General features: G+C 38.6%; 1 protein-coding gene across 4 annotated transcripts in view; it reads right to left on the reverse strand.

Annotated features, from left to right (window-relative positions):
• Positions 1 to 27998, reverse strand: part of shank2b (SH3 and multiple ankyrin repeat domains 2b) — a 305290-nt gene that overhangs the window by 263731 nt on the left and 13561 nt on the right. For 3 of the 4 annotated variants that reach the window (XM_055009711.1, XM_055009729.1, XM_035952465.2), the window contains exon 2: positions 21878 to 21948. The exons of the other annotated variant lie outside the window; for it this stretch is intronic. In XM_055009711.1, coding sequence (XP_054865686.1) covers positions 21878 to 21889 — 12 coding nt within the window. In that variant the 5' untranslated portion in view covers positions 21890 to 21948. The remainder of the gene's footprint in view (positions 1 to 21877; positions 21949 to 27998) is intronic. 4 annotated transcript variants of the gene reach the window in all.

A 27998-nucleotide genomic window follows, 5' to 3' on the forward strand; every position in this document is an offset into this window, starting at 1 on the left:
GGAGAGAGAGAAGATCACACAGCAGCAATGGCAGATAGCCCTGCACAAATACTAAAAAATGTCATGTACTGCAAATCTAACACTGTAGTTCTGACAAACGAGACATGGTGCTAACCACTGAGATTCTATTACATTTTTTACTACTCAATCTCAGACGTAGGGCTTCAACTACAGACTATACTCGTTATCGATGGGTTTGCGGCTTATCTTCTTTCTGAGAAATACAGATTGCAAACTTCCATTCCAAAGTAATATTGTTAAATGTTTAGTTTTGTTTGAACAAAAGTCCAAAACCAAAGAATCAGTTTACAGTATTATGAAACAAAGAAGAGCAGCAAATCCTTATATCTTGAGAAGTTGAAACAGCTGAGCATGGGTAATATATCGCATTTTTGATTGATAAATGGTCTCGGTATTCAATTGAAGATGGTTTCAACAGAAGAGTACAGTAAGAGGAGGGTCAGTGGTTTTCAGACAGTCCAAACAGAGAGGAGCAACATATGGGAGAGTCTCCTGCTCCCTTTGTGACACATGAGCTGTGACAAACAAGGTCTGCAGACAGCGCCATTGGACATACTGCACTCTTACAAATGGGCATGCAGCCATGATTACGTCCATATGTGTGCTGAAGCATTTTCTGAAACACACACACACACACACCTCGAGCATAGTGACTGGCAGCCTCAGCCGAGCCGTGTTATCTGAATGGTGGATCCTATTTCTTTGAGAGCAGCAGTGCTTCCCGCCTCATTACCCCCTCAGCCTCTCTGATGTGCTCCTCACTAACTATTTGTGCCTGGACATCTCTCTATCTTAACCAGGTTCAACTCAGATTAATGAGTAGGCTGCTCACAGATTGGATTCTACTTGGAGAGTAAAGTATTATGTGATGAGGTGGAGTCCCAGTGGTGAATCATGCTCTTGATTCCAGCAACAACATCCATGGCACCTCCTGACACGCTTTTATTGTTAAAATGAACTGGCTTATTACCCTGTAATATATTCATATTATATATCACATAACCTGCTGTCTCCCCCAGAGGATATCACACTCCATCCAAACACAGTTCTGACAGTTTATATAAACGAACCACTTGAGCTTGCTCTCTGTTTTGCCAAATGTCAGGGCCTGGTACTATTTCACTGTGATAAAGAAAAACTGGCTGTGATTGATCCACGTGACTCCTCAGAGGCACACTGAGGGATTTGGCGGAGAAGGAGGCAGGGTCTCTGGGCCGAGCACACTCCGTCTGCCACTCGACTCTCCACCACCTCCTTCAAAATCTGTCACACTGTGTTCAGTGTTGCAACAGAAAGGGCTGCAGCAATTCATTGGAACGGTAATTATTCTACTTCCAATCCGGTCTAATCATGAAATAATTTGATGTTTCAACAAAATGATTAAAAAATTTTAGCTCCATGTTTATTCCCTTTTCGTTTATAAAACATGAATGAAAAGCATCTGGTGTTCCTCCCTGAAGCTCATAAAGAGTAAATAATTTTTGAGTCTGGAAGAAAATTTCAGCTGCACAAAATTTTAAATAACATCAACTTCATTTCCTTTCTGCAACTTCATGTGGGGCATAAAATATTAATTTCAACAGTCATTCTTTGCTTGAATGATGAAATACAAAATATGCAGCTGCAAGCCATAACTTTTGGCATTCATACTACTTCACATATTAATTATAATATTGTTATATTTTTATCATTTCATCAATGCAAAAATTTACCAGAGTCACCAGTTAGACTGACGCAAAAGCCACGTAACCCTGATATGCATGTTCATACCGGACAAATCTGCACTGTGCAATTTATCATCTATTTTCTATGCAGGGATAAGGGTAGAACTGAAATTATCAGGTAATTAGCATTACTCCAACTCTTCTTATTGTTTAAAATGCATACTTCCAACTCTGAGCCCATGTCCCATAGAGCAGAATATCCAGATAAATCTGCAGAAGAACACTGTGTTATGCTTATTCTAAGCTCTCAATGTTGCTGGTCTGACTCCAGGAATGCGACCTTGCCGTATTCCTCAGTATTGTTGTCTGCATCACAAAAATCTCTATCACAGTCATGCAGTCTATTAGAGTGGCTTGAGATTATTCTAACAGACTACAAAGTATCATCTTAAAAAGAAACACACCTTCATTTCAGGACTCTGGACAGCAGGGGAAAAAAAATATTTAAAGTTGAAGAACTGCTCTAGGCTTTCTAGCCCTCATTCTGTCGAGCCTGTGCATCAGTGGCAAATGAATTCCTAACTCTTTGTGGGTTAACATGGTCAGTAGATTGTTTGCAAAGTTCCAAAGTGCTACCCCTTAGGCAGAAAAATCTGCCAAGTGTGACTATGCATTTTCAATGGTTGCACCGGTGCATCTGACATTTAGCCGGTCTGTCTGTGTGCGTCTCTAGGGACCTGCCCAGGTAGATAAAAATCACTTCATTTCAGTTGAGGTGAATCAAAATTAGGACATCTTTTTTTTTCTCCACTCTTCTCTAGGTAATCGCTGGTCACACACCTGTCTGAGCTGCTGCTGCTCTGCATTAACTGAGCGGAGACTAGAAGTTTCTATGTGCCTACCCAGCCAGCAGTGGCTACTGTAGCATCTACTCACATGAGGCGTTTAAGGTTACTTGTAGCTTCAGAAAACAACCTGGATTACACTCCCCACTCTGTAGCCTGAGACAAGCAACGTTTACTAACTTTGAATCATCCTTAAAAAAAATAAAACATTTATATACACTTTTATTCCAGTTTACACTTTTTACAGTGTGTATGAAATTTCCAGTGTGTGTCATGCATATTATTTGAGGTGAAAAACTTTGGATGCACTTGAATGAAGAAGTTAGTTGTACCAGTGCAACCAAGGTAAAAAGTTAGTCTGGAGCAGGGGTTTAGTGTTGCACTTTATTAAATTGTGTTTTACTCGTTTCCTGACATGGCAATATGTTGTCTAAGGATACGTGCATAATAACACATTTTCATTTTAAAATGACATTTTATGACAGTCTCCGTCCAGAGGAGCCTTTGAAGATAGTTTCTGAAATAATCTCTGGACCAAAACATGAATCAGGAATGGAAAGTGCAAACTGCAAACCTGGTTTTTGTTCCAACATGCATACTTCCATATTATATAGTATCCTAGAAAAAGATTTAGTGTGTCCAAATATACATTATGTGAAATATAGTGAGCCAAATTACCCCCCCTGCTATTCGGGCCAGCCCTAATTGTGACACATCCCACAGATGCTGAATAATAAGATCTGGATCTGGGGAGAGTGGAACCCAGGTGAACACCTTAGCTCCGTCGTGTTCCCCGGGCCAATCCTGAGCAGTTTTGGCAGTGTTTCAGGGTGCACTGTCCTGCTGAGGGGGCAACTGGCATCAAGGACTGCTGCTGCCATGGGGGTTGGGGGGTTGCTTGACCTGCAATATTTAAGTGGGTGGCACATGTCAAACATTCACATGAATGTCAGGAATCAAGGCCTTCCAGCAGAACGTTGGATTGTAGCAAGATGATCTATGCTATTCACTTCACCTGTCAGTAGTCATAATGTTGTGACTGATGGGTGAATGTTACATACATTGTGGTATCGTGTATAAACAGGTTTGACCTTCCGACAGTGCACAAGCAGATGACAGCTCATTTTGCACTCATTGTTTTGGCTTCACCCAGAAACAAGGGGCATAATTCATTATATGGAGCATAATTTTGTACTATAAAGCCTGATATCACTGTCCATAAAAACTCTGATCTTTGAGGAAATCAAAGAAAAAAGAAGAAAAAAGCTTTGTTGCTCTCTTTGCAAAGAAATAACGACAACATATGAGTATTTGTGGACAATGATGGAAGGCTTTAAAGTATAGCTATACTCCAAAATAGGAGTTACATCCCTTGTTTTAGGGTGAGGCTAAAAACCTTTTGAAGCACTCTTATTATGTCGAAGTATGTCCGAGCTGTACACATCCTGCATGAAACCGTTCGTACTTTGCGGGGACACGTGCTTGAAGTAAAAATAAAACGGCACACAATTTGGAACACAGCCAGACTTTCTGAAAATCTGCACCCAGACTTAGTTTCTAGAAAGTCAAATCACATAGCAAAGGAGAGAAACTCAAGTGTTTACCAACACAAAGACTCTATGCACCTGATAACACAACAACAACAACACAAAACAACATGATTGATCCAGTTCAAACCACAACACTTGCCAGCACAAACTGTCTTTGTGCTTTCATGGTGTTTACAGTTATATTACCCTCACTGACAGACTCCACCCAAACGGGCCACCTCCTCATAGATTTCCCTTCTTCCCTGACTCATCAGGATGAGCAGTGTCATCCCTCCCTCCCATCTTTACACATTGCTCACGTCTCTGCAGATGAGACGGTGTAAAGAGGCCAACACACAGCGGAGCTCCTCCAAATTGAGAAGAGTCTAAATGGAGCGTAATAGGCCATCCTCCTTTCCTGCTCTCCTCTTTTTATCTGCTCTGTCACTCTCTCTTCACAGACTCTCCCTTGGTATTCCTTGTTTCTTGGCGACTGACTGAACACGCATGACAATTAATTAACTAAAGCCATGGTGGGTTCACATTACTTATTCCCCCTCAGACTGTGTGCGTTGAGGGGTCAAGAAAACAACCCATACTGCCTTGTGTGCAGAGTTTTACACGGTGTGTTGACGTGCGTCGGTCACACGAGAGACTTTGACCCGAGTATAAGCATGTAAAATGCCAGATGGAATTTCACATACGACTACACTAATGCACATTAGACCTAGAGAGACGGGCAGAGAAGATAGCCAGGAGCCTTCTGTGATGACGGCAAGGTAGCAGAGTTAAAGCATCACCAGTGGCACTGACAAGTCGTTTAAAGCAAACCGGTGTTTCCATGAAGAAAAGATGGGGAATAGTTAGAGAAAGTAAGAGAGAGAGGAGGCAGGGTGGTGTGATATTTACTGAGCTGACACTTGTTCTTTCCTTCAACAAACATAGTACTCTTCTTTTCTCAGCACTGGAGATTATTTCCTACTCAAGGAGGCTCTTATTGGGACTTTGAACTACAATGCAGAATAAAGTACTCTATCCTGTTTCCCCCTTTAGTGGTAGTGCGGAGTTTGTTCAACCTCTAAGAACCGATTTCTGTTTCAACATAATACTGTATATGTCTGTTTCAACACTGGTTTGACTCCTTTTAGTTTATTCAGAACTTCTGTCAAGGACCACAATGCAAGGAGACAGTTTGTCTCTCCCACACACCACTGCTGGAAAGCCAATGAGGCTTCGATTTCGTGTCCATAATGAAGCTATGGTTTTCTTTTTCTTTGGATTACGCAAAAATGTGTCACAAAGTTGTATTTGGTCCTGTTGGTTGCAATAATCATGCCAACCAGTCCCTAACCTAAGTGGTTACTGGTTTTAGACTAGCAAAGTGTTGGTGCCACTGTCAAACCAAATTTTCAGGTCAAAATCCATTTCTTTGGCTGTTGAAATGGGAGGAACCTGTTTGAGAGGCACTGGCTCTGCATCACTCATTAGAGTGCCTTAGTGGAATAGGGACATATGATTAAAAAAAAAAAATGGGATCTCACTGACGTAAAGAAATCAACTGAAAGTCCTTTTAGTCTTTTCTGTACTTGACTGCATTATCTAAACATCGTACTGCATAGCACTATAGTGTAAGCTGGCAGACAAAAACAGGCAATCATTCTGATCAATGATGAATCATTTAAAGGTGAAGTATGTGATTCTAGTCCAATATGCTTTACTAATGGTCTACCAGTTGTCCGCTCCATGTGCGTCAGTTATTTTCTCAATTAATTAATTAGTTATTTGGCATTCAAAATGTGAGAAAATGGTGAAAATCTTGATCAGTATTTATAAAAGCCCAAGATGACAAATGTCTTGTCTTGTCCACAACGCCATAAAGGAGGAACTAAAACAGAAAATTTTCAATTTAAGCAGCGAAAGTCTGAGAATTCCAACAGTTTACACAAAATTCCATCAATTAATCAGTTATCAAAATAGTCTGCAATTACTTTAGTATTATTTTAATAGTTGACAACTAATGAGTTAATTGTTGCAGTTCAAGTGCGCACTGAGAAAAACAAATCCAGTGTTCCTGCACAGTGAACAAGGTTTATTTCAGGTAACAATACCTCATTGGTGTCATTAACTCAATCTTGGAGATGTTCCACTTTTCTCCTTATTGTAAATTGAGTATCTTTGCTTTTCCCTCATTTTGACCAACAATCCTAAAGCCAAAGTTGCCTTGGACATAAAATAATCTTTGGTTGAAGTTCCACCATGTTTACTACATAGTACATACTGTAACCACAAGGCTCAGCTAAAGTGCACAGATCAGTCTGGAGTGTCCATCCGCATCCATTATTACACAATATTACTCTAAATGGTACCGCCACAGATCTACACTTCACTCAGCGGTGTCCTGCTGTTAAGTTACCTACTCAACCCCTCACTGTCACAGCTTCTGCTTGGTCAACAAAGTCTCAAAACATTATTAACTGGTTTCGTTTTGTTGACAGAATTTACTACTGAATGCAAAGCACCTGACAGAAATGTATGAGATGATTCACTTGAAAGGCATGACAGCACCCTGCAGGACAGCTTTTAAATCCCAGACTACTCCAGACTACAGTGAAAATGCTGTGCTGAACAGAAAAGTAGAGAAGTATTTTTATGTTCCTCACACTGACCCCGCAGCTTCCCTGTAACAAAGTAAACCAACAGCGCTGAGTTTTCTGCAGACAATTTATCAAAGCAATTTATCCCCACACTTAGTGTTTGTTATACAGGTGGACTTGTTTTGCAGAAAAAAAGGTGTGAAATTGTCTGAAAAGTAACAGTTAAATCCAACAGGAGCATTTCCCAGATACCAAACCAGAAAAGTCCACTTATGGTGCCAATCAAGACACAGCAGAAAACCTTGTGCCAACCAGTAGATAACCAGCAGCTCCTGCCTCTCCCTCAATCTGTCACCAAACAACTGGTTGTACAGGAAAGCACATATGCATCTAATTTCATCAAAGAACATTGGCTGAAATTCCAAGAAAGCATTCACTCCTATTTTACAGCATATTTCTGACCTTTACTGGTGGCAGATAACTGGAGAAGCAGATCCTTCAACATAACACATCGTGCTTCAGCAAAGTGCTTGTTAGTCTGGGCTTTATTAGTCGAGAAAGCGAGTTGTGTTCTATGAATTGGAGCTTCATTCCCTTTTTTCATGAACAGTTGAGTGCAGCACCAAATTGCTTTCGAGGAGAGAATATCTGAAAGTGTGACCCTTGAACCCATTCGTATTGTGCATCGTGTCTAAACTTTACAGGGCAGACAAGATAGTTTGACCATACTGAACATCCTTTAGACACAGCCAAGCAGCACACTGTACAAACAAGATAATTTGAAGGCTTTACAATCACCTCTAACTCCTAAAATCTAGACTACATCCACAATAAACTGGATAAGCCTTAAAGCATCATGTTCTTGGAGGTTATAAGATGCACTGTCCACCTTGCATGCCCTGCTGCTCTCAGTTAACCAGATATCATTCCTTCATTATAAGAAAATGGAAGACCTTAGTGAGCCACACTGAAACCTCCACAGACTCCACAGTTTTAGAAAATTGCCTTCCCACGCAACCCATTGTCATTCCCAGGGTGTCAAATATTGCCATTTTGTCAAAGCCACTGGTGTGTCAGATAAGCACAAGGTGTCTTTTTGGGGTCACTGCTGCCCACGTCAACATTCAGACAGACGTACAGGAGTTTTTCCAGTTTAGAAAAGCCTCATAAAGATATATAGCATAAATCACAAAACATTCACTTGGCAGATTAGGGTTCATGTCGCATGTCAGATCAGTCTTTTTCTACTTTTTGTTGTTTTATTTTGTGCCCAAAGTTTCATTTTATTCACTGTTTGGTTAAGTTTAGGTATTAAAAAAAACATGGTTTGGGACAGTATATTTATTTTTAAAGTTTATTTATGACATTAACACAATTTCAAATGTCACTGAAACAAATCTGTATGTTGAAATATAACGCTCAAAGTAATACCTCGTGATTTCAAATGCAACGCCAAGGGCAGTATGTGATGAGTAGGGAGTGACATCGAGCTTTCCCACTGCACTAAAATCTGAGAGCTCTCAGCTTAACAACTAAAGGAGGAAGCACAGACATTTTGAAAAAAATAATTTCGGATTGGGCAATGTTGCTAAAGCTGTGATTTTAGTGTATCAAGTGAAAGAAAGCATTTTAACCATAGCAAAAACAATAATTTCTAACTAGCTGCAGTGAAAAATCAATCATTTTATGACTGCAAAGTTTATCTGCATAAACACAGGTTAATAATGACACAAACATTAAGCAACCAAAATTCTGACAATTCAAAATGAGACTTTACTAAATACTACACTTCCTTGTTCACATCGGAACATTAAACATTAATGTGGATTTTAACCTCGTTCCAGCAGATTTGAAAAGCATGTTTCCTTACAAAAAAAAACATCAAAATTAAATAGTTTATGAGCAGAGGAACAACTATACAAACAGAATGAATTGTCAGTTTTAGAACTTTCAGACAGTCCTTGATTGAATATGTGTGCCTGTAGGAAAAATAACGCAGTTTAAGCTTAGAATTCTGATATTACATCAAAATCACTTTATTCTACTGGTGTAATTTTTCAAAAATCAGCAAAAGTAAACAAGATGAGACAACTATGGAAACAAATTAGAGAGACGAAGGGAAATAAGACATATTGAATCCATAAAGTAAATCCAGCATGGCTCAAAAATGGTGTAGAGAGGAGCAAGTTTTTGGAAACCATGGTGAAATATCTTTGTAGAGTGGATGTGCAAGGTGGTATGGAAGACACTTTGTTTGTAAAGGTTGTAAATTAATAAATACTTAAATATTCATAGCACAACTATTTGCACTTGGACAAATGTTGTACATCTTGATTACTTTTTTCATTTTTGTTCATTAAATAATCCAAAAAAAATCAACTACCTTTTTGTGATTTATGGAATCACATTATGTTTTTATATTACAGAACAGACACTTGGAGTCATGGTTGTACTGTTTCAATAGAAATGCAGGACTTCATATACCAGTGAAAAATGAGTAAAAATGTGACAGAAGCAAAAACAGCCCAAAACTCTTGGGGGTTCAGTTTAAAAAAAAAAAAAAGCTCTGTTTTTGGGATACAAAAGGTGTTTGCTAATTGTGGATGCAGTCAAAAGCAAAAATGTAGAATTTTAGCTGAGTGTGTGGACCGAGTCTCAGCATGATGTTTACCACCTTTGGAGACATCAGTTGAATGAGATTCTTGAGCCATTGACCCTCCAGTCATTAGGCAGTTTTCTAACCATTACGCAGAAGCCTCTTGGTGTGAAACAGTCATAAGATACACAATAATTGTTATTGGCACCTCCAGAGTCAGAAAATAGCCAGCTCTGCCCTCCTCCCTGTATTCACGAAGCTGAGGCACACAGCAAATAAATGAAAAAGAGGCTTCAATAATGGTCAGAGTGATAAAACCTTTCTCCTTTTGTGTGTGAGCCAGAGACCTCCTCTGAGCCTCCATTCAGCAGATAAGAGAGAGACTCTGTGTCTTGTATCGCACACCACAATGGCATTGATCGCAACACTTGGTCTCCATTACACAAATGTCACACCTCATCCCTCTGCAAACTTCTGGGATATCCAAGCCAAGGCACACACTGCTGTTTATCTTATCAATTTCAGAGCAGAGGTTGGATGAAACAGGGGACAATGTGCTTTTTGTGCATCAACTAATGCAAGGCTTCTTCCGTTGTTAGTTCCCATCCTTTTTCCTGCTCCTGCGAATATTTTAGTGTGAAATTGCTTTTTATTTTCTGCTCCGAGCGGCTGCGAGCATCTTGAATGGAGAGGAGGCACAATCCCATTCTGTGAGTTAAATGGCAGAGAGGGGTGGCAGTGCTTTAAATGAAAGCAATCACTGGCTTTATCTCACTGGCTGTTTTGCACATACAATTGCCGCCTGTAAATCTATTAACCGGTCGGGCCAATTAGATTCCAGCAACAGGCAGTAAACAGGGAGAAACATAAAAAACGTGAATGTAGTGCCAATGAACAGAGATCAGAATCGCTGATAACACTTTGAATTTGTTGCACGATGGGTGGAGAAAAAAAGTCACTCAGATCGAGAGAAATTACTGAATACTATGAGTTGGATTCAAACCAATGTTTGCTTTAAAGCGCAGAATGTCTTTGGAAAAATGATTTCAGCATGCCAGCTAATGCAGGTGTGGATGCATAAAATCTTTTCCTGTGCCACTCCGATTTAAACACACGAGGAAGAATGTCATAATCGACATGTTTATCAAATGCATTCAAAAGTGTAATCTACAATTCGTCTATCATACAGTAGGCAATCAGCTTTAGTCGCATTGTTTAACATCAGCACACAAACAACTCAATCACTGCTGTTTTTAACCTTCAAATCAAAGTGTTTTATCAGTGTGCAACTTTGACTGACACCACACTTACATTCATCTCACAACGCAGGCTGCCATTAAAGGAATGTATGTGATTAAGGCAAACACTAATTAAATTGACAGTCTTATCTGACAGTCAAAGTATATGTAAGCACTGACATATGGAGTGCAACCATTTGCACAGATATATACAGTTAGAGTGGCGTTAATTTTAACGTATTTAGTTTGCAGTTATTTTCCTGTCATTCAGTGTTACTTCTTTTTCCTGGCTTTCTTTTAATGGAAAACATCTGCAGGAAGTGTTGGATTTTCTCAACAGTCTTTTAATAGTCAACAGCAAACAGAAGCAGCAAGTTTAGCTGCTTAAAGAGAACTCTGCTTTATTTAAACTTGCTGTGTTTCCCATTAATGTGTCTATTGTGTCTCTATGGGTCATGTTAAGTTTACACTTTCTGTCTATGTTATAAATATACATATATACATGAATCGTTTTAAATGTTTGCTTTCAGTCTGACTAAAAAGAAACACAGAAATTAGTCGCCTGAAGGGACATTTTGCTGCAAATGCATTGGAGATCTCCAACTTGGGCTGCTTGCTGGCTAAAAGAATCACCTGCATTTTTATCTGTCAGTTCGTTTCCATGTATGAAGTTGACTTTCACTGTGCGGAAGGAGGCAGAAAGAAAACAGGACGTCCTGAAAGACAGCATACGTCTGGAAAATTCTGATTTTCTGCTGCTGACTGAGGAGGAAAACTGTTGCTGTAAAGAGTGGAACCTGTTGATGGCCAAATGGGAACATCTCAGAAGGCAATCCCAACTGTGGAGCAACAGCTAATGAATCTGCAGCTTTGATAAACATCATTGAGATGATATTTCAACTCTCCAACATCAGCTAGAAGAAGAAAAGACCAAGAGTGGATGGATCAAACACTCAGATCTGCAGTAAAAGCTAATGCCCAGGTTTCCTTTCAGTAAACTTGATAATGAAAATGATTCTTGATAATGAGTCATGAAAAAATGGGTTTCTTTGGACAGCTGCAGGGAGCTCATGCTAATTGCCCCCCACCAATCACTATTTCCCTGAATCACTACTCGGGAGCCAAAGAATGCAAAGTTAGCATGACTAAGAGGCACACTACACACCTTAATTGGGAAATATAGCAAGTCAAATAAATCAGAAATATTCTTTAATAGGCTCTGTTGTTGTACTATAAGACTTGGTGCTTTAGTTGGTGACATTATTTACTTATATCATGTTTGGCCATGGGATCCACGTCACCAGTGGACTTTATTTTGTTCAGTGACATTTACCACATGGACTTTTCCTTGAACTCTGGTTTAGGGATAAAGTTGTTGCTAAACAGGTAAAAAGCAAACAAGCCAAAGTTCTGTGCATCAAAATGAAACATGAATTCTAATAATTGCCAGACAGCAATGCCTAACAAGCTGGCATTATTTTTGTTATTGTCAACAAATCCCATGAAAAGACCACAACTAACAATGACTCAGTCTGTATCTATACGCTCAGACCTCTCTTCACTGTTCGTGGCTGTCAGGCCCGAGGCCACTGTTTCCTTCTGACAAAAATATACTGAATGGTTTAGGTAACTGTAGCTTTAAAGAAATGTTTCTCAAACAAGAGGAAATGGTACATTTGTTAGGGACTATTTTAAACAGCAGTGTGAGTATTCATTGCAGCAGGTTGGTATATTTTTTAAATTCAGTGAAAATAAACAGTATGCTCATGGTAATAAAGGAACATGTCTTCTAGTGCAGCAGTGTGGCTGATTTATATGCTTTCAATAGTTTCTGACAACAGTGGAGCTTGATGGCACAAAGGAGTAGAATACATCAAGCTTTGATACTCGCTCAGTACTCCTGAAAGGGAAACCTTCACTGCTGCTTTGGGTATTTTCATGAAATTAGTTGATTAACTGTGTTATGTTGATACATATAGGAAGAATAGTGTATTCTCTACCAGGCATGATCAGGACAGGGCTGTGAACATGAAGAATATGCTGCTTTTAGAGCAGTGTAACCACTCCAGTGATCACCTGGTTTGGTGAATCTTGAAAAAACCCGAGGAGAGGGGAAACTATTCTTACAACAATACAATGGGGGGAAGGTTTTACAAACTATCAGTGGAATTGCAGTGCTTCCACCAGCACATGGGGACACACATTACCATTTCGCATTGAGGCTCCACACACAAAGGTAACATAATTGTGTGCCTGAGATAATTTATATGTAGATAAAGAAAATTTTGTATGAGACAGCTTTACACATAAATTATGAGCATGGTAAGGTTGTTGGCTGTTCACTGACACACTACACTGAAGATAACTCTAATCTACCGAAAGCATGCTGTCCCTGTTTTACTACCTATTATAGGGAGGGACTGCCTTTTCTATATCTGTCTATAAAAATTTACTACTAATCAGCCTCAAGTCTAAAGCAATGAAGACTGCAGAGTTGTTTTAAACAGGCAGATCATTTTAAAAAATGTTTATTTTGGACAAGCTGGAAATCACTCATTTAATTGCCCTGTGTCCGAAACTTATTGCATCTTTTAAGTTGCTTTTATGGCAATCGTATTTGTTTTCATTAATGTCAAGACAATTTTTAAACTATGTCCACACTAAGTGACCCAACTCAGTGAGTTCGCTATTCCATAGACGTGCAGTCACATTGAAACTACAAAAATCAAACAATTATCTCAATTTTATGGTGTTTGAATAAACAAACATCACTATTATATAAAAGTTTCCCATCCACACTGAAACTATGACTATTTTTTTTCAGATTTATCCACCCTGGGGAGTGTTTTCAGCAACTTGGCAGCTTGGTGTGGATGGCAAAAAGCTTCACATCCATTCAGATGGGATTTATTTGTCCAGGGGAGGTAAGGTGACTTACCACTCATAAATGAATCATCTTTCAGTTTTTAAAAATGACTCACATATGCTGAAAAGGAGCTAGTTTTGATTTCTTGACATATAATTTCTAGTCTGAGCAGAGTCCTTGTACATACTTTTACTTTAAAATTGCCTTTTCTCCAGGAAAATCTTGCTTCGTTCTGCAACACAGGGCTACAGAAGGCAAACAGAACTCTCTACAGCGGCAAATTAAAGTGCTGAGAAAGCAGAAATGATAATAAAATTTAACACTGCTTATAATACAGTAAACAAAAAGCTACCTTTTACCAACTTTACATCCCACATCCTCTTTATGAAAAAGAACAAAACATTTATCTGCATCTTCATTCCTGCTTACAATTATTTCCATTATATGTTAAGAAATGGCAAGTTTGTATAGGAACTGACAAAGAAGGTAACACAAAAAATATAGATTATTTAAGTCCAAAAGGCACAGGTAAATATTTTTGGGTGACTCTAAATTATAAAATTAGACATACATGCAACCAGTGTTATTCTGCTACAACATTTGATCATCCCAGAGTGAAATTCCGCTTTTGTGTGGAAACAGTTTATAATGTTTTGCTTACTGGGCAGACATAAAAATGCTATCTCTAACATATCAGCCTATTTAAGAGAGAAATATGAAAGAAATTTGCAACAAAAAGCTACATACCATAAGCTTGTGATGTCGGTTATAGGTGCTAATCCCTCTGAGCCCAGTTTTTAGCCCACACGTGTTTAAAGTGGCAGAACTATTAGCACATACTGTTTGTAATGTACCTTACAGATGACTATTGCTGGACTCCTGTGATACTGAAGGACCAAAGAGGCACCAAAATCAACAGTGACCCTCATAAGCACGAAGGTGGGGCTGACTGAGGCGTGGAGCATGTGTGGAAATTAATTTTGCCTCCCCTCCCACTCCACCGCTATCCTCTCCTCCACACTTTCCCTGCCTTTATTGGCTTGAATAAGAGCAGCAGTAGAGTAATGAGCTCTCCTGACTGAGCGATCAAACTGGAGCATCCATAGTGGCCTGATCAATAACTGTCACCACAGACACCAGGGACCAAGCAGCCATTTCCCAGGGGCAGACATCTGGCACAACAAGGCACTGTGTGTGCTTGTGCATGCATGTATGTGTGTGTTTGCACTATACAAATTAAGAGGGAATGAAAATAAATAGGAGACAGATAAAAGGAGAGGAGTGTGTATGTGTGTTGTATACAGTCCAGTATGAGCTCCATCCTCACCCTTGGGTTGCTGGAAACTGTAGCTTATTAGGACTAATTGGCTTCTTTAAGGACCTTCAGCTCATTAACTGGACACTTTCAGAAGCCTGAGCTCTTGCAGTGTCTGCTTGGCCATCATGGGAATGTGGGATATATGCCCCATGTCTCAGGGTTATGATTAAGCTCTGACATTTCTCGTGCTCTGTGACTTTCATGTAAATTTTAGTTCTATGAATTCATGTGTTTCAGCAGTTTTGTTCCGCAGCTGTGTTGCTGTTATACCACTTTTACTTTTATTATTCAGTGTTTAGAAGTATTAAATATTACTTCTTCGTTTTTATTGCTACTGGTCGATCCTGCCTTTCCCACATGAGATTTAATTAACCTATACACACATGCACAAGGGATTTACATGAAATATCACATGCTCTGTGTTTTTTGGCTCATGTTTACTGATCATGAAAAGCAAAGGAGAGGAAGCCCCGGGCTATTCAGCATATTAGAGATGCTAAATTATATCGGCACACCATTGGTTTACAGTTCCATACAGTTTAGTTTGAAAATATTAAATAAGCATACATATGGTCTGTTTCACGTTCAAGTTGAAATAGTAGTTTTCTGATTTTGTCCAGTAAATAAACATTTGAAAAGCATTGTGCTTCATGCCTGCACCTGTCAGTGGGTAAGAGTGGGTGTATGTTAATTTCACTGAAGGAGATCCTCTCTGCAAACTGGTGAGAAAATATGTGCACACACTGATCAGTCACAACATTAGAACCACTTGCCTAATATTGTGTAGGTCTCCCTTGAGGCACCAGAACAGCTCTGATGCATGGAGCTGTTCTGGTGCCTCAACTGCTCTGATTCATCGATGCCTGGACTCCACAGACTTCTGAAGACATCCTGTGGTTTCAGGCACCAAGACGTCAGCAGCAGATCTGGAAGTTGCAAGGGTGGGCCTCTATGGATCTGACTTGTTTTTCCAGCACATCCCACAGATGCTCAAATGGACTTAGACCTGGGGAATCTGGAGGCCTAGTCAACACCTTAAACTCTATTTCATTTTCCTCTTATGTAGCAGAGAGCATTATTCTGCTGGAAGAGGCCACTGCCATCGGGGACTACTGCTGCCATGAACCACTTTAAGTGCTGAGCAACAATGTTTAGGTAGGTGGTACGTGTCAAAGTAGCATCCACATTAATGCACACCCTGAGGTTTCCCAGCAGAGCATTGCCAGGAGAATCACACTGCCTCTGTTGGTTCACCTTCTACCCATAGTGCATCCTGCTACCACCTCTTCCCCCCGTAAATGCCACAAAGAGCCCCCACACAATGTAAAACTAAACATGAGTTGTCAGAGCGGGCCACCTTCCATGGTGCAGTTCTGATGCTCACGTCATCATTGCAGGATCTGTCAGTGGTGGACACATTTTAGGAAGGATGCTTTGACTGGTCTGCAGCTACACAGTCTCACACAGCATTAAAGGTTTTCAGCAGTTTGTTCTACAGCAGCTCTTCTGTGGGATCAGCCAGCCTTCACTCCACATGTGCATCAGTGAGTCTTGGGTAACCATGACCCAATCTCCAGTTCACAAGCTGGGGACCACTGTCTATCGGGAACAAATCTCCTGCCATTTTAAAGATACTCTGACTCAGTTATGTAAACATCACAGTTTGTCTCGCAGATGCTCACGTTTCCCGTTTTTCCTGCTTCCAAAACATCATCTTGAATACTGTCTGTTTACTTGCTGCCTAATAGGTCCCACAGGAGCCACAGTAGAATCATTATTGTTCACTCCACCTGTCAGTGCTTTTAATGTTGTGGCCAATCAGTGTTTATTGGTATTGACAACTGGACAAAATGAGTTTAAAAAATACTGGCATATCGAATATCTGCAAATTCAATATGGTGCATCATGACAAAACACTGTATTGTAATTGAGGTCTACAAAAACAGATTTTTCTGTTAGTGATTGATTTTTTTGGATTGGAATAATCAACAGCCCCAGTGATTTCACAATGTAAATATTGACTTACTTCTGCATCAAAAAGCATGACGACATGAACCTACTTAACCCCCAGTGTGAGCTGCTGCACTGTTAGCACACCCACCAGTTGCTTGTTTCCTTTTCTGACAAGAGTAGCAGCTTATGTTTGAAGTTATCCGTCAGCTGCAACAAAACAATGTCCAAAAGTTATCCCTCACATAATGACCAGAGTCTTTAACCTCAACTGCAGAGGGTAACGGGACTGTAGGTGACGGCTTCTATTAGAGGTAGGCCTTTTATTAATAATTTTCATTTTCGATCCCTCTATTTAATGTAATATTTCAGTATTAAAATGTGGGTAAATCTGCTTCTTTTTTCTCATGCAAGTTATTCCGTTACACTTTGAACAATGTTTTAAGGAAAGAATCAAACTTTAGAGAAATTGGCACCATAGTTTAGGTTTCACAGAACAAAATACAATTTTTACAACGAACAGATCATCACTTTGACTACAAATCTCTTTGCTGACTCGGGGGTTGTGATCAAAAATGCATAACGGAACTAGAAGAGAACAACTGAGTACGACAGCTAACATCCAAAGAACTTCATTTATACATCCACTCTGGGATGAAACTACTTTAAATTTGACGTCTTTGCATTTCACAGTAGAAAAGTCCATTATTTCTTAACAGGGCTTTTATTGGGAATCCCTTGCAGCTAAATACATGACTGTATTTTCTTTTGGCCAGTATTTATTCATGCTGATCATGCGTACAGCCATATAGGAGACTTAACTTTTAATTGACTCCTGATTTCTATTTGAAAATATTCAGTATTTAAAACCACAGGTGTCACCAAAATAAGAAGAACCTAAATCTTAAGGTAAATTCCTACTTCTCTTCCAAGAAAATATCCCATATAGTTTACAAACATTAGCACCATTTCACCTCTGAACAACACCAACGCCCCACTTAAACAAGTACAACACCATGCAACTTAACTGCATAAACGAACACAACAACAGCAGAGGATTAAACACCACTGGACTCTGTGAATTTGTGAATCATCCTGCTCATTGATCTTTTTCTTGGGTAAACTAAAGGCCAACCACACCCACAGGACCATCACGCACACACAGATACAGTGGGAACATATAGAAAATGAATTATTAATATGCCCTGTATGTGGCGAAAGTGGGTCAGTTTGCACTGATGTGAAATGCATTCCGATTCCGCCAACAGCATCCAGAGATACAGCATACAATAGAAAATGATAATAAAGAGAAAACAATTTGGAGTCCTACATACAGTCCTGAAACCTTTAGCGAAAGTGTATTGTTACTAGGGCTTATTTTCTTGATTAATTGATAGTTTTTTCTGATCTATAAAAAGTCAGAAAATGGTGAAAAATGTTGATCTGTGTTTCCCAAAGCCCAGGATGATGTCGTCAAATATCTTGTTTTGTCCACAACTCAAAGATATTCAGTTTACTGCCACAGAGGAGCAAAGAAAGCAGAACATATTTGAATTTAGGAAGGTGGAATCACACAATTTAGATTTTCTTTCTTTAAAAAGTTCCTCAAACATCTAATTGATTATGAAAACCACCTCAGGGAACACAGCTGAGTTTGGAAGTCAAAGCTCCAACTTCAAGAAAGTTCAGATTTGGATGGAATTGCCTCGGCTTTATGGATAGCGTTGACTCTCTCTCATGAGGTTATCGCCTTAGTTCAAGGTTGTCCTCTGCTTGGCCCAGAGTCCTGCTGCTTTCATTTTCACCATCGAATCAGGGACTGCAACTGCTGCAATTTGAAAACCAGCGGTACTTTGGGCCCAGAGGACCATGACTCAGAACCAGAACCCTCAGTTTCTGTCTTCATCCCTCTTTGATTTATTCTCTGCTCTGCTTGAAACTTGTGCCCTCATTCTCAGGTTTCTTTGCCAAATTTGCTCACTTGGCTGGTAAATTATTTGCACACTAAAAAAACTTGGACCCCATCACCCACACCCACACCCACACACACACACACACACACAAACACACACACACATTCAGACCTCCAGTGTTTTTTTCATGTCCCACTTTTTATCTCAAAGCAGTCATATTGTCATCTGCCTAACAGACTTTGGATGCTTGCGTCCCGCGTGTTAAGCAGCCATCTGGGTCCAGACTGAATTAGTCCAATTTAAAAAACAACTCATCACATTCACAATGAAACTGCTACAATAGGAAAACGCTCTTATCACACATCCCGTTGCAACGTTTTGAGATAACGCCGTGAGAAAAAATAAAACATACTATTAAACAAAAATGTGGAGGGAAAATGGAGGATGTAGTTGGCAGCAACTCAGACAATTATGTTAAAGCGGTGTCTTTCAGCTACTGCTGGGAACAGTGGGGAGATGAGACAAGTGGAGGAAAAAGTGTCCAATCACTGCCATGCAGAGCGATGGGGGGACAATCAATGGAGCTCCATGGGAGAAATGACACAGACTTAAAGACTGCGAGACGAAGAGAATAAAAACACACACATCATACAGTAGCACTCACAAGGCTGGTGAATGGTTGGATAATGTGGCATACTGACCATGAAAACATGGTACAGTAACAAAAGAATTCTCCTCTGTTAACAGTGCAAAGGAAATAAAATATCAGTATTTCCATTGTCGTGTAGCTCCATTTCTAGCAGGTATCCAGCATTATTCCCTTTAATATCTGGAGTATCTGTGAGTATGTCAGCACTTTAACAGCCCAAAGGACATCAGTGTTTTCACACAGTGAAATAACAGCTATGTCTAATGGAAGAAACATCTCTGATTAATGTATAACCTGTTCAGACTCAAGGGCAATGCTGCAAGAAAGTGTCAGAACAGCGGAACAATGAGTGCTAACTTGTTACTTCATGGTTATCGTTCGTATCAGATGAACAATATAGGACTTTGCCGACTTTAGGGACAACGCAGCAGGACAACTGCATCTTGCTGCCTGGATGAGTCAGTCACTTAAGCTCACACTTTGTTCCCTGAAGACCTGAAGGATGGCTGCTGGGATTTCTTCCCATTAAGACACAATATTCTTTGATGCACAGGTGTTACTGTGGCTTGCACACAGCGCCCTACTTACCAGAAACTGTGTGAACGTAATGGCCTTGTAATAGCAGCAACAGATCCCAAAACTCATGGTTCTGTTCATATCAAGGGGGGACAGACAAATACAGCCATGACTGTCACTGTCAAGTGCTTTAAACAACTTTCCTCATTCATATGAATACACAACAGCTTTGGAACTTATCACTGCAACTTAAGATTTAGGGAATTATTAGAATGTGTGGGTTTCATGCTCAGATTTTTATTTCAAATTGTAGGTTCTAGCATTAATACTTATGCTAGTAATGTCAGGTTCTACAATTTATGACACGGTATTATCTTAGCTATATCATTACATTAGTTAGAATAGCCACTTTATTGTCAACCAGAACATATAGCTGGTGCATATTATGACTGAAATTCTGAAGCAACAAGCTCGCCATCGGACTGATGAATAAAAAAAACAAAAAAAAAAAATTTCTAAATAAAAAACAATTTCAATATATACATACATAGTTATACATACAACATACTTATGTTATTCTCCATAATTAGTGACACTATAGAGTCATAGCCTTGATATGTATTATAGACAATTAAAGTAATACTTTTTTATTTTTGTAGGGTTTATCCTAATATGTGAATGATTCAAGTTAAATCCCACCATAAATAACCCCAATATTTACATTTGTTAGGTTACTTTCATAATGATAATCATAACTTTTTTATGGGAAGTGGCTTTGATGCTATGTTTATGTCTTTAATGTGCAATATAAAAAACATTTACTTGACAGTTTTTTCCAGTTATGTCGCATGTTTAGGATTGCATTCTTCAGATTTGTTTTAATCATTTGTCTAAGTTGACATTAGTTTTATTGTAAACTACTTTGCAACTTTGTTTTTGAAAAGTGCTATACAAATATTGTGCATTATTAACATAATTATTACTATTTTTTTATTCCATACCTTCTGTTTGTCTGGGTGAAAATGTGGAGCATTTTAATGTGGATCCATACCACTTTCTTTAAATTGTAAGATAAGACATTGGCCTTGGTGGAGGTCTGTGCTCTCCGAGTGCTCTTGTTGTCACTTTAAGAAGCGACAGTAGGAGCCAAACTGTATGTCACACTATGATGGTTAAACTGTGCACTTAATCTGCAATTTACATGCGTGTCAAGCTGTGTGTGGCAATTCCTACAGATCATGGATCAAGCACAGGCAGTTACACCACCACCCATCAGTGACCAAGCTAAATGTCAGATATGTTTCTCCCTTTCAATAACCCATTACTGGATTTAAGTAAGTACAGTACCAAAAACAATATACCAGTGGAGACACAGAGAGAATGTACATTTCAATGTGACTGTCACTTTACTGTATGTGATACATTCCTTGTCCTTATGACAGGGTTTAGTAGGACTATTGTTGGGTATGTTAATGTAGGAGCCAATATGGTCCCCATGTGGAGGGTTAGTTCATCTGATTCAATGAAAGCTGAATTGGTTTCTCTTATTTTGCTGCAGCATTTTCTATTTGGTTTTGGTGCACATACGTTGCATTCATCAGCCGGACTACTGTCGAAAAACAAACCACAAGTAACTCCCTGAATGAACCCAACTTCAGAAACTTAAACCTTATTGTGTAGGATTCTTGGTGATAGAAGTATGAGTAAATGAATTTTTAGAAGTCGGTCACAGATCAATGAATATGAATATGATATAGGATTTTTACAACCAGGTGCATTTTTAAGATAATATATTATAAGTCTTAGACAATTTCTTTTAGCTGTTTTAACTACTTATTTCTCTGGGGTATTTTACCTATCGACAATTTTCCAGAGAAGAGAGCTTCCAGAAAACATACCACAATCAAAATGTTATGCACATCACCCATCCTTAAGTGACCCTTGACCCACACACGATAAAAGTATTTCCATGTCAAGTGAGGTATTTTTTCCCAAGCAAATGTCGTCGTCATAAAAACACACATCTCTTTTCAGCTCTGTGTTCTATTTAACCTATCCCAGCTTGAAGTGATAGATGAAAAAAGCGGCATGCATTCCCAAGCATTCTTCTCTCTTCCCAGTTGTTATTCATCGCCTTAATTCTAACTACATTCTAAGCCTTTGGCCGAGCCTACGTACCATTTCAGCCATAACATCCAGAGGAGAAAAGCTCTCTCAAGGAGGAGGTTCCACAGTTGCACCGAGGCTCCCTGAGTGGGGAGGAAAGAAGAGAGGGGAGAGATGTCTACAGGAAAACAAATCACTAGAGCTTTCTACAAACTTCTATGTTGAATAATATGAGCGTTAATATTTCATATTTACAGTGACAGGTACAGAGCTACAAAAACATCCCATGTAGTTGTGCTGCAATCTGCATGTGTTGCTCCATGCTGTAACATGTCAGGATACAGTTACGTACATGGAAATTGTTTGTCCCTTCTAAGATTTCTAAACTGAGTAATAGGGAGTGTTTGTTACAGGCAAATCCCATTTATGATTATGCAACATGTGAAACACAAAGCATCAGCATTAATCACATCAGCCCATCCACCTACAACAGTTTTCCTCCCCACTTCTGTCCCTGAAGAGAAAAGGGCTGAGTGGAGGAGGGGTTATCTTTTGTAAATGTCTGCCACTGGTTTGTTTATTTTATGTACTCTGTAGTGCTTCCTGCTATGCGAGGCAACTCCCAATATTAGAAATTCTGCTTGTTTCATGAAGTGCCATCTCAACTAAAATGACAAAATTGACTAAATCAGATGCATCCAATAATGCAGTTTTTAAGCTTCAAAAATTACACTTTGAAAAAATACAGTTTTGAGACCCAACAACCAGAAGCGCAATTGTTTCCTTTGTATGTCTGTTAACACACCGAAGTGCTGACCTAGAATTACAGCTGATACATAATAAATGAGCCTCCTGTACAATAACTGCATTCAAGATTTATGTTCAATAGAACCCGATTACAATGATCTTGCTGTTGATGCAACTGCCTGCGCACACAGTCAAATCTCTTAGGATGGGAGGGAAGTGGGGGAGGAGGGGGTAAAACAAACAAGTAAGCAGCTGAAGATCAAAGAGAGAATAAAAATCAGTAGTTCTGTTCATTCCACAGTCAAACGTCATCAGTCATATCTGCAGGCACTTAAACACAGTGTGTCTATGGAACATAGAGAATACGGGATTTGGAAGATGAACTAAAACAAAGGAAATAATGGCTGAAAGATTAAAGCGCAAAGCAGAGGTTTCCAAACTGTGTGAGCACACAGATCTGCAGTGTAATATTTAGACAGAATTCAGAATATTCACCTTTTTTTTCAGAATTGTCGGTAGATTTATGATTAATTGGGGATAATGCCACTTTCTCCATCACTTTACATTTAATCACCGATAATGACATGTTTTTAGAATTTTATTAGCACATTCAAAAAAAAATTGAAGTTCAAACTTCCAGTACTCTGGGTGAAATATCTCCAGGTGTTGCATGCCTAGCTCGTGCCAGCTTACACTGCAAAAAAATCTAGTTTTTTAAACACTTTTTTAAAAAAATATATTATTATTTTACAGATTTTCCCTTTGTTAAATTTCAGATTCTCAAATAATAAAATCACAATAAAAAAGGTAAATAATATCCACATCTATTGTCTCTATTTTATTGTATTCTTTTACTACATTTGACTGTAAAATAATTATATATTTACAGTCTTTTTTAAAATAATGGCTGGAAAAAAATGTAAATAACTTTTTACCTTTAATTTTACAGAATTCACCTGTTTAGTTATATAACAAATCACAATCTTGGTCTCAGGAAGATTTTATGAAGAGTCTAATCTTCTTACATTTCAGTAGTGAGACCACTGAGCTACAGTCACAGCAAAGACTCTTGTACAGGAGAGAAATTTGTTTTTTATTTGTTTTAATTTTTTGTATTTTTGGAGTTTTCAGTGTAGATTGATGGGAAAAATACATGAAAAACAAAGAGGTTAAAGGATATATTGGCCAAGCAATAAGCTGATTAGTGCTGACCACAATTAAGTTTGTTAAACTAAAGTAGAATTTAAAAATCATTCATCATATAACCAGCACACGCACATTATCTACAGATCTGAGCAGACAATAGAAAACTTCAGTTTGATAGTCATGCATACACAAAACACCTCAAACAGGATTAAATGTTAACTGTATTTAAATATATGTTAATTGTTCAATTTTCACAGTCCTGTGCTGCGAGGTTTTGACCAACAGAGTAGCACCTCATCGAACTACACGTGTATAATTTTTCACTAATTGGTGTTAAAACCTCTTGTAGTCATTTTACATAATGCAAATGAGGGAAAATGGAAAAGTGATGATATGGTAGCTTAAACTGAGAACAAGTTAAGTTGTGACAAGTAGAACACATGCAATAACCTCATGAACTGAACAGAAAACAAGCAGTGAAGGCATCTCAAGTGGCCCTGAGAAGTTGTTGTTTACTGTCTGAATGCTGTCAGTGTAAAACCCTGAGAGGATGTCTTCCCTTCTTCTTTCTCTTCAGGGAAATGAAAAATAAACATGAGTACAGAAAACCCCCTTTAAAGTTGAATTTCATTCAGACTCTCAGACAGACTGTTCGACTTCTTCAGTCTTTGTGTTATTCGAACCAAGGTTTTTATTAACTATATCTGTCCAAGACATATTTAGCTATTTTTACAATCAATTTTGCTTTTACTTTATGAAAAGTTTTACAAAAGGGACATTTAGAGGTTAGGGTTAGAGCTCATTATTGGTTTAGTTTACACAGTTTCAGTTTTATGATTATATTGTTCACCTTTAGATTACATGTGTTTTGGTAAACATCTTGAGACAATGTGTGGAATTAGTGTTATTAGTGTGATGTGTTATCCTGTGAACACGTGTTTATATGGATTAATAAACCAAATAACAAAAAAAAATAGCCACCAGTATTCAAAGAAATACTCATTTTCTTAAAGGGAAACCTGCAATATTTTGTTTTACACCAGTGCTGTCACAGTCCACAGTTAACACTGCATTATTTTCACAAAAAAAGGTTATAAAACTGTGCCATGCTTATTCTTTTTTTAGGGTCTATTGCTGTGACGGCACTCGTCACCTTTCCAACCTAGAAAACAACCAGACTTTTGCTGTTAGCATCTGCATGACTGCATGTCAATCTAGACCACAATCCTAACCCACTAGTTTTGTAGCACAAACAAAGGCAACCAGTAAATGAAAACAACTGATAATGTGGAAAAAATGATGCCAAAAAAAGAATGGTCTCAAACTCCAGTTTCCTGGTTGAAAGCTCTGTGTTTGCCACCGCCACTCATCCAATCTCCTGATTCAGAGGCTGCTACTGTTTTAAAGCGCAAAACAAAAGAAATTTGCAGTTCACGTGTCATTAACACAGGCCATAGACAAGAAGAGGCCTATGAATGTAGAAATCTCACAGTTTTACTGATTTTAAAATGCATTCTGCATTGGACCAATGTAGCAATTACACATATTGTTGTGACACTGCATTGTATACACTGTATTATATACTTGCATAGTTTACCTGTAGCAAATAAACAGAAAGACCAAAACTGTTGCATATGTGACCTTTTTTTTCAGTGCCCCTTTGACCAATATGGGTCACTAATGCACTAGCCATTGTGTTCGAAAACAATACTTTTTCTACTTCACTTGCTCAGTCAGTTTCCCCTTGGTCAGTGCACAAAACTATGCATTTAGCTGTTACCCTGTTCCAAACATGAAGGAGTCTATAGCTGGTATAAATTTTTTTTTTAAAAAACAAAAGGAGAGAGGAGAGGACTGGTGAAGAGGGAGTGGTCCTGGTAATAAACATACCTGATTATGAGAGTGCAGGTGCAGGCAGGTAGATACCAACCGAGCCAGTGAAGAAAAAAAAAAGGCACAGCGCTCAATCACAGCAGCGAATGTAGTTCTAGGGCTACAAAATTTAATAGAAATTAAACGCAATCATGATTTTTGCTTCCCACAATTAAACAAACATGATCGACTGCGATACTGAACGTTCAACAAGCTTCTCTCGTGTAAAGTCACTTGGCTCACAATTTTTAAAGTCTTTTTTGGTTACACATCTGCCTGAGCTGCGGTGCCACCAACTGACAAAGTTTGTAGCACTGGAAAAGTTCTGGAACCCTAAAAACTTAGGAATAGGAGGCCGCGGCATCCTCCTAGTGGATTCAAACTTTTCTAACGCTCTTCTTTCTTAACTTTCTCTATGCAAAAATACAATGAATGACTTTCAGAAGACACTGTCTGAAAATATACACCATTATCTCCAAATGTAAACCATAGTCACGTTTCCCCTCTCTCGATGATAGCAGCCTTTTTACTGCGTTCTTTGAGAGCTAGTGTTCAGATTAGGCATGAACACACTTGATTTCTCAAGTAGTCTGACAACACATTGTTCAAAACATTTCTTCTCCAGTACTAACAAACCCTTTGGACTTTTTAGGTGTATATACATTCACATCCACAAAATCTCCTGAATGCAGAGTTTCCATTTAAAGTATGCAATATGTTCTCAGACTTGATGAAACTCTTCCAGAGGCACTTAAGACAGTGGGCTTTAAAGCAGCCAAAATGTCTGGCAAACAAAAGAGTTCCATCTACTTGCAAATCTCTGCTGTATCTCGATTTTTGAAAATACAAGCAACACAAAAACCACAGAAGCAAGCATAACCCAGCTGCGTAATTAACAGTCGATCTGCTATCAACTGCAGAAACACCACAGCAGGAATTTCTTTATCACTAAATCTGAAGTTAATGTAAAATGTAAATTGCAGACAACCGCAAAACAAAAGCATCATCTTGAAGTTGCTCAGTCTACTACTGAATCACCAGCTCCTCAGGAGGGCACCAAATGGGCTTCCCAGTAACAGAGCTCATGATATAGTAGGTAACCATGGCGACTGCATACCCATTTCACTGCTTCAGAGCATTTTGTGTGGGGACGTATTTATAATCAAACTAGGATTTCATGGTTTTGTGACCTCGGTGTCCTGTGTGGCAGCCTAAAGCTCTGTGATTGGTCAATCTGGAGGAGAAAATAGAGCACATGGGGTATCATTCCAGAGACAACTAGTAGAAACACACACAGCGAAATGTATATGACCAGCTAGCAGTGTGCACTGAAAGTAGCAGGAAAACAAAGCAAATGCACTGCTTTAAATTAATAAATTATAGTAAACAGTTACATTTACAGCAGGAAAAATGGGTTAACAAAGCACTGCTGGTTGAACACGCTGCACAATAATATCCCCCTTGTTGCATAACTCCACTCAAAAATTAAATATTTATATTGATGGTGCACATGTATAAAAGCTGTAGTTATGCCTCAAAATAAACTGTGAAATATTTCACAGGGAATCTGAAAGATTAATGTATTGCCATTCTTTTAAAATTAAGAACATCAGCAGAAGACAACCAACAACCACAACCAAACTTGCATTCAGTGTTAAACTGTTGGTGTTTGGTAGCAGTAAACTGTATTTGCATCATTGCAATGTGAACATGCCCAATAAACAGAAATGTAATGAAAAAGAAAAAATATTTACAGTTGCAAATGGCAAGCATTCACACCATTTGGTCCAGCCTCTTCTGAATAAAAAGAAACAGAAATTAAACTTCAGTTTCTGAAAGGTATGTCTTATTTAAGTCAATGCTCTATCTCCATCTCTTTGTTCAATATAAGCATGTTTGAGATGAATTATTTAATTTCTTTTTGTGGGCACAGGCTGCTTAATGTTTTTTGTTTAATCTTCACAGTGTAACCTATGATATAGGAACTGTAGCAGGTATAAATTCCAATATTTATTTATCACAAGTCATATCATCATTTGCAATATTGAACATTTTTATCTCATATCTGAGATTTTCCTCATATTGTGCAGGCATGTGCCGAGTGAGATTACCACAGTTTGTTTGCTAAAAACAGCTGCCTGCGGTCACTGGAGATAATATTGATAAGAGAGGTGACACATAACCATCATAAATGTTGTGTAAAACCAAAACTATCAGCTACAAAAGACAAAAAAATAATAATAGTCAAGAGACGTAAGGCGAGCTGCAGAGTTGGGTATAAAATATTTATGCTACAATTGCTGTAGTAAAAAATAACACAATAAACTCCTCTTACAAGAGCAATCAAGCTTTTCTGAAACAAGCCTATTAGTACAAATTGTTCTTTACATCATAATTGTGTTGTTTAGTGGACAGAATAGTGAACTGA

The sequence above is a fragment of the Amphiprion ocellaris genome, chromosome 1 (genome assembly GCF_022539595.1).
Source record: "Amphiprion ocellaris isolate individual 3 ecotype Okinawa chromosome 1, ASM2253959v1, whole genome shotgun sequence".
Lineage (NCBI taxonomy): Eukaryota > Metazoa > Chordata > Actinopteri > Pomacentridae > Amphiprion > Amphiprion ocellaris.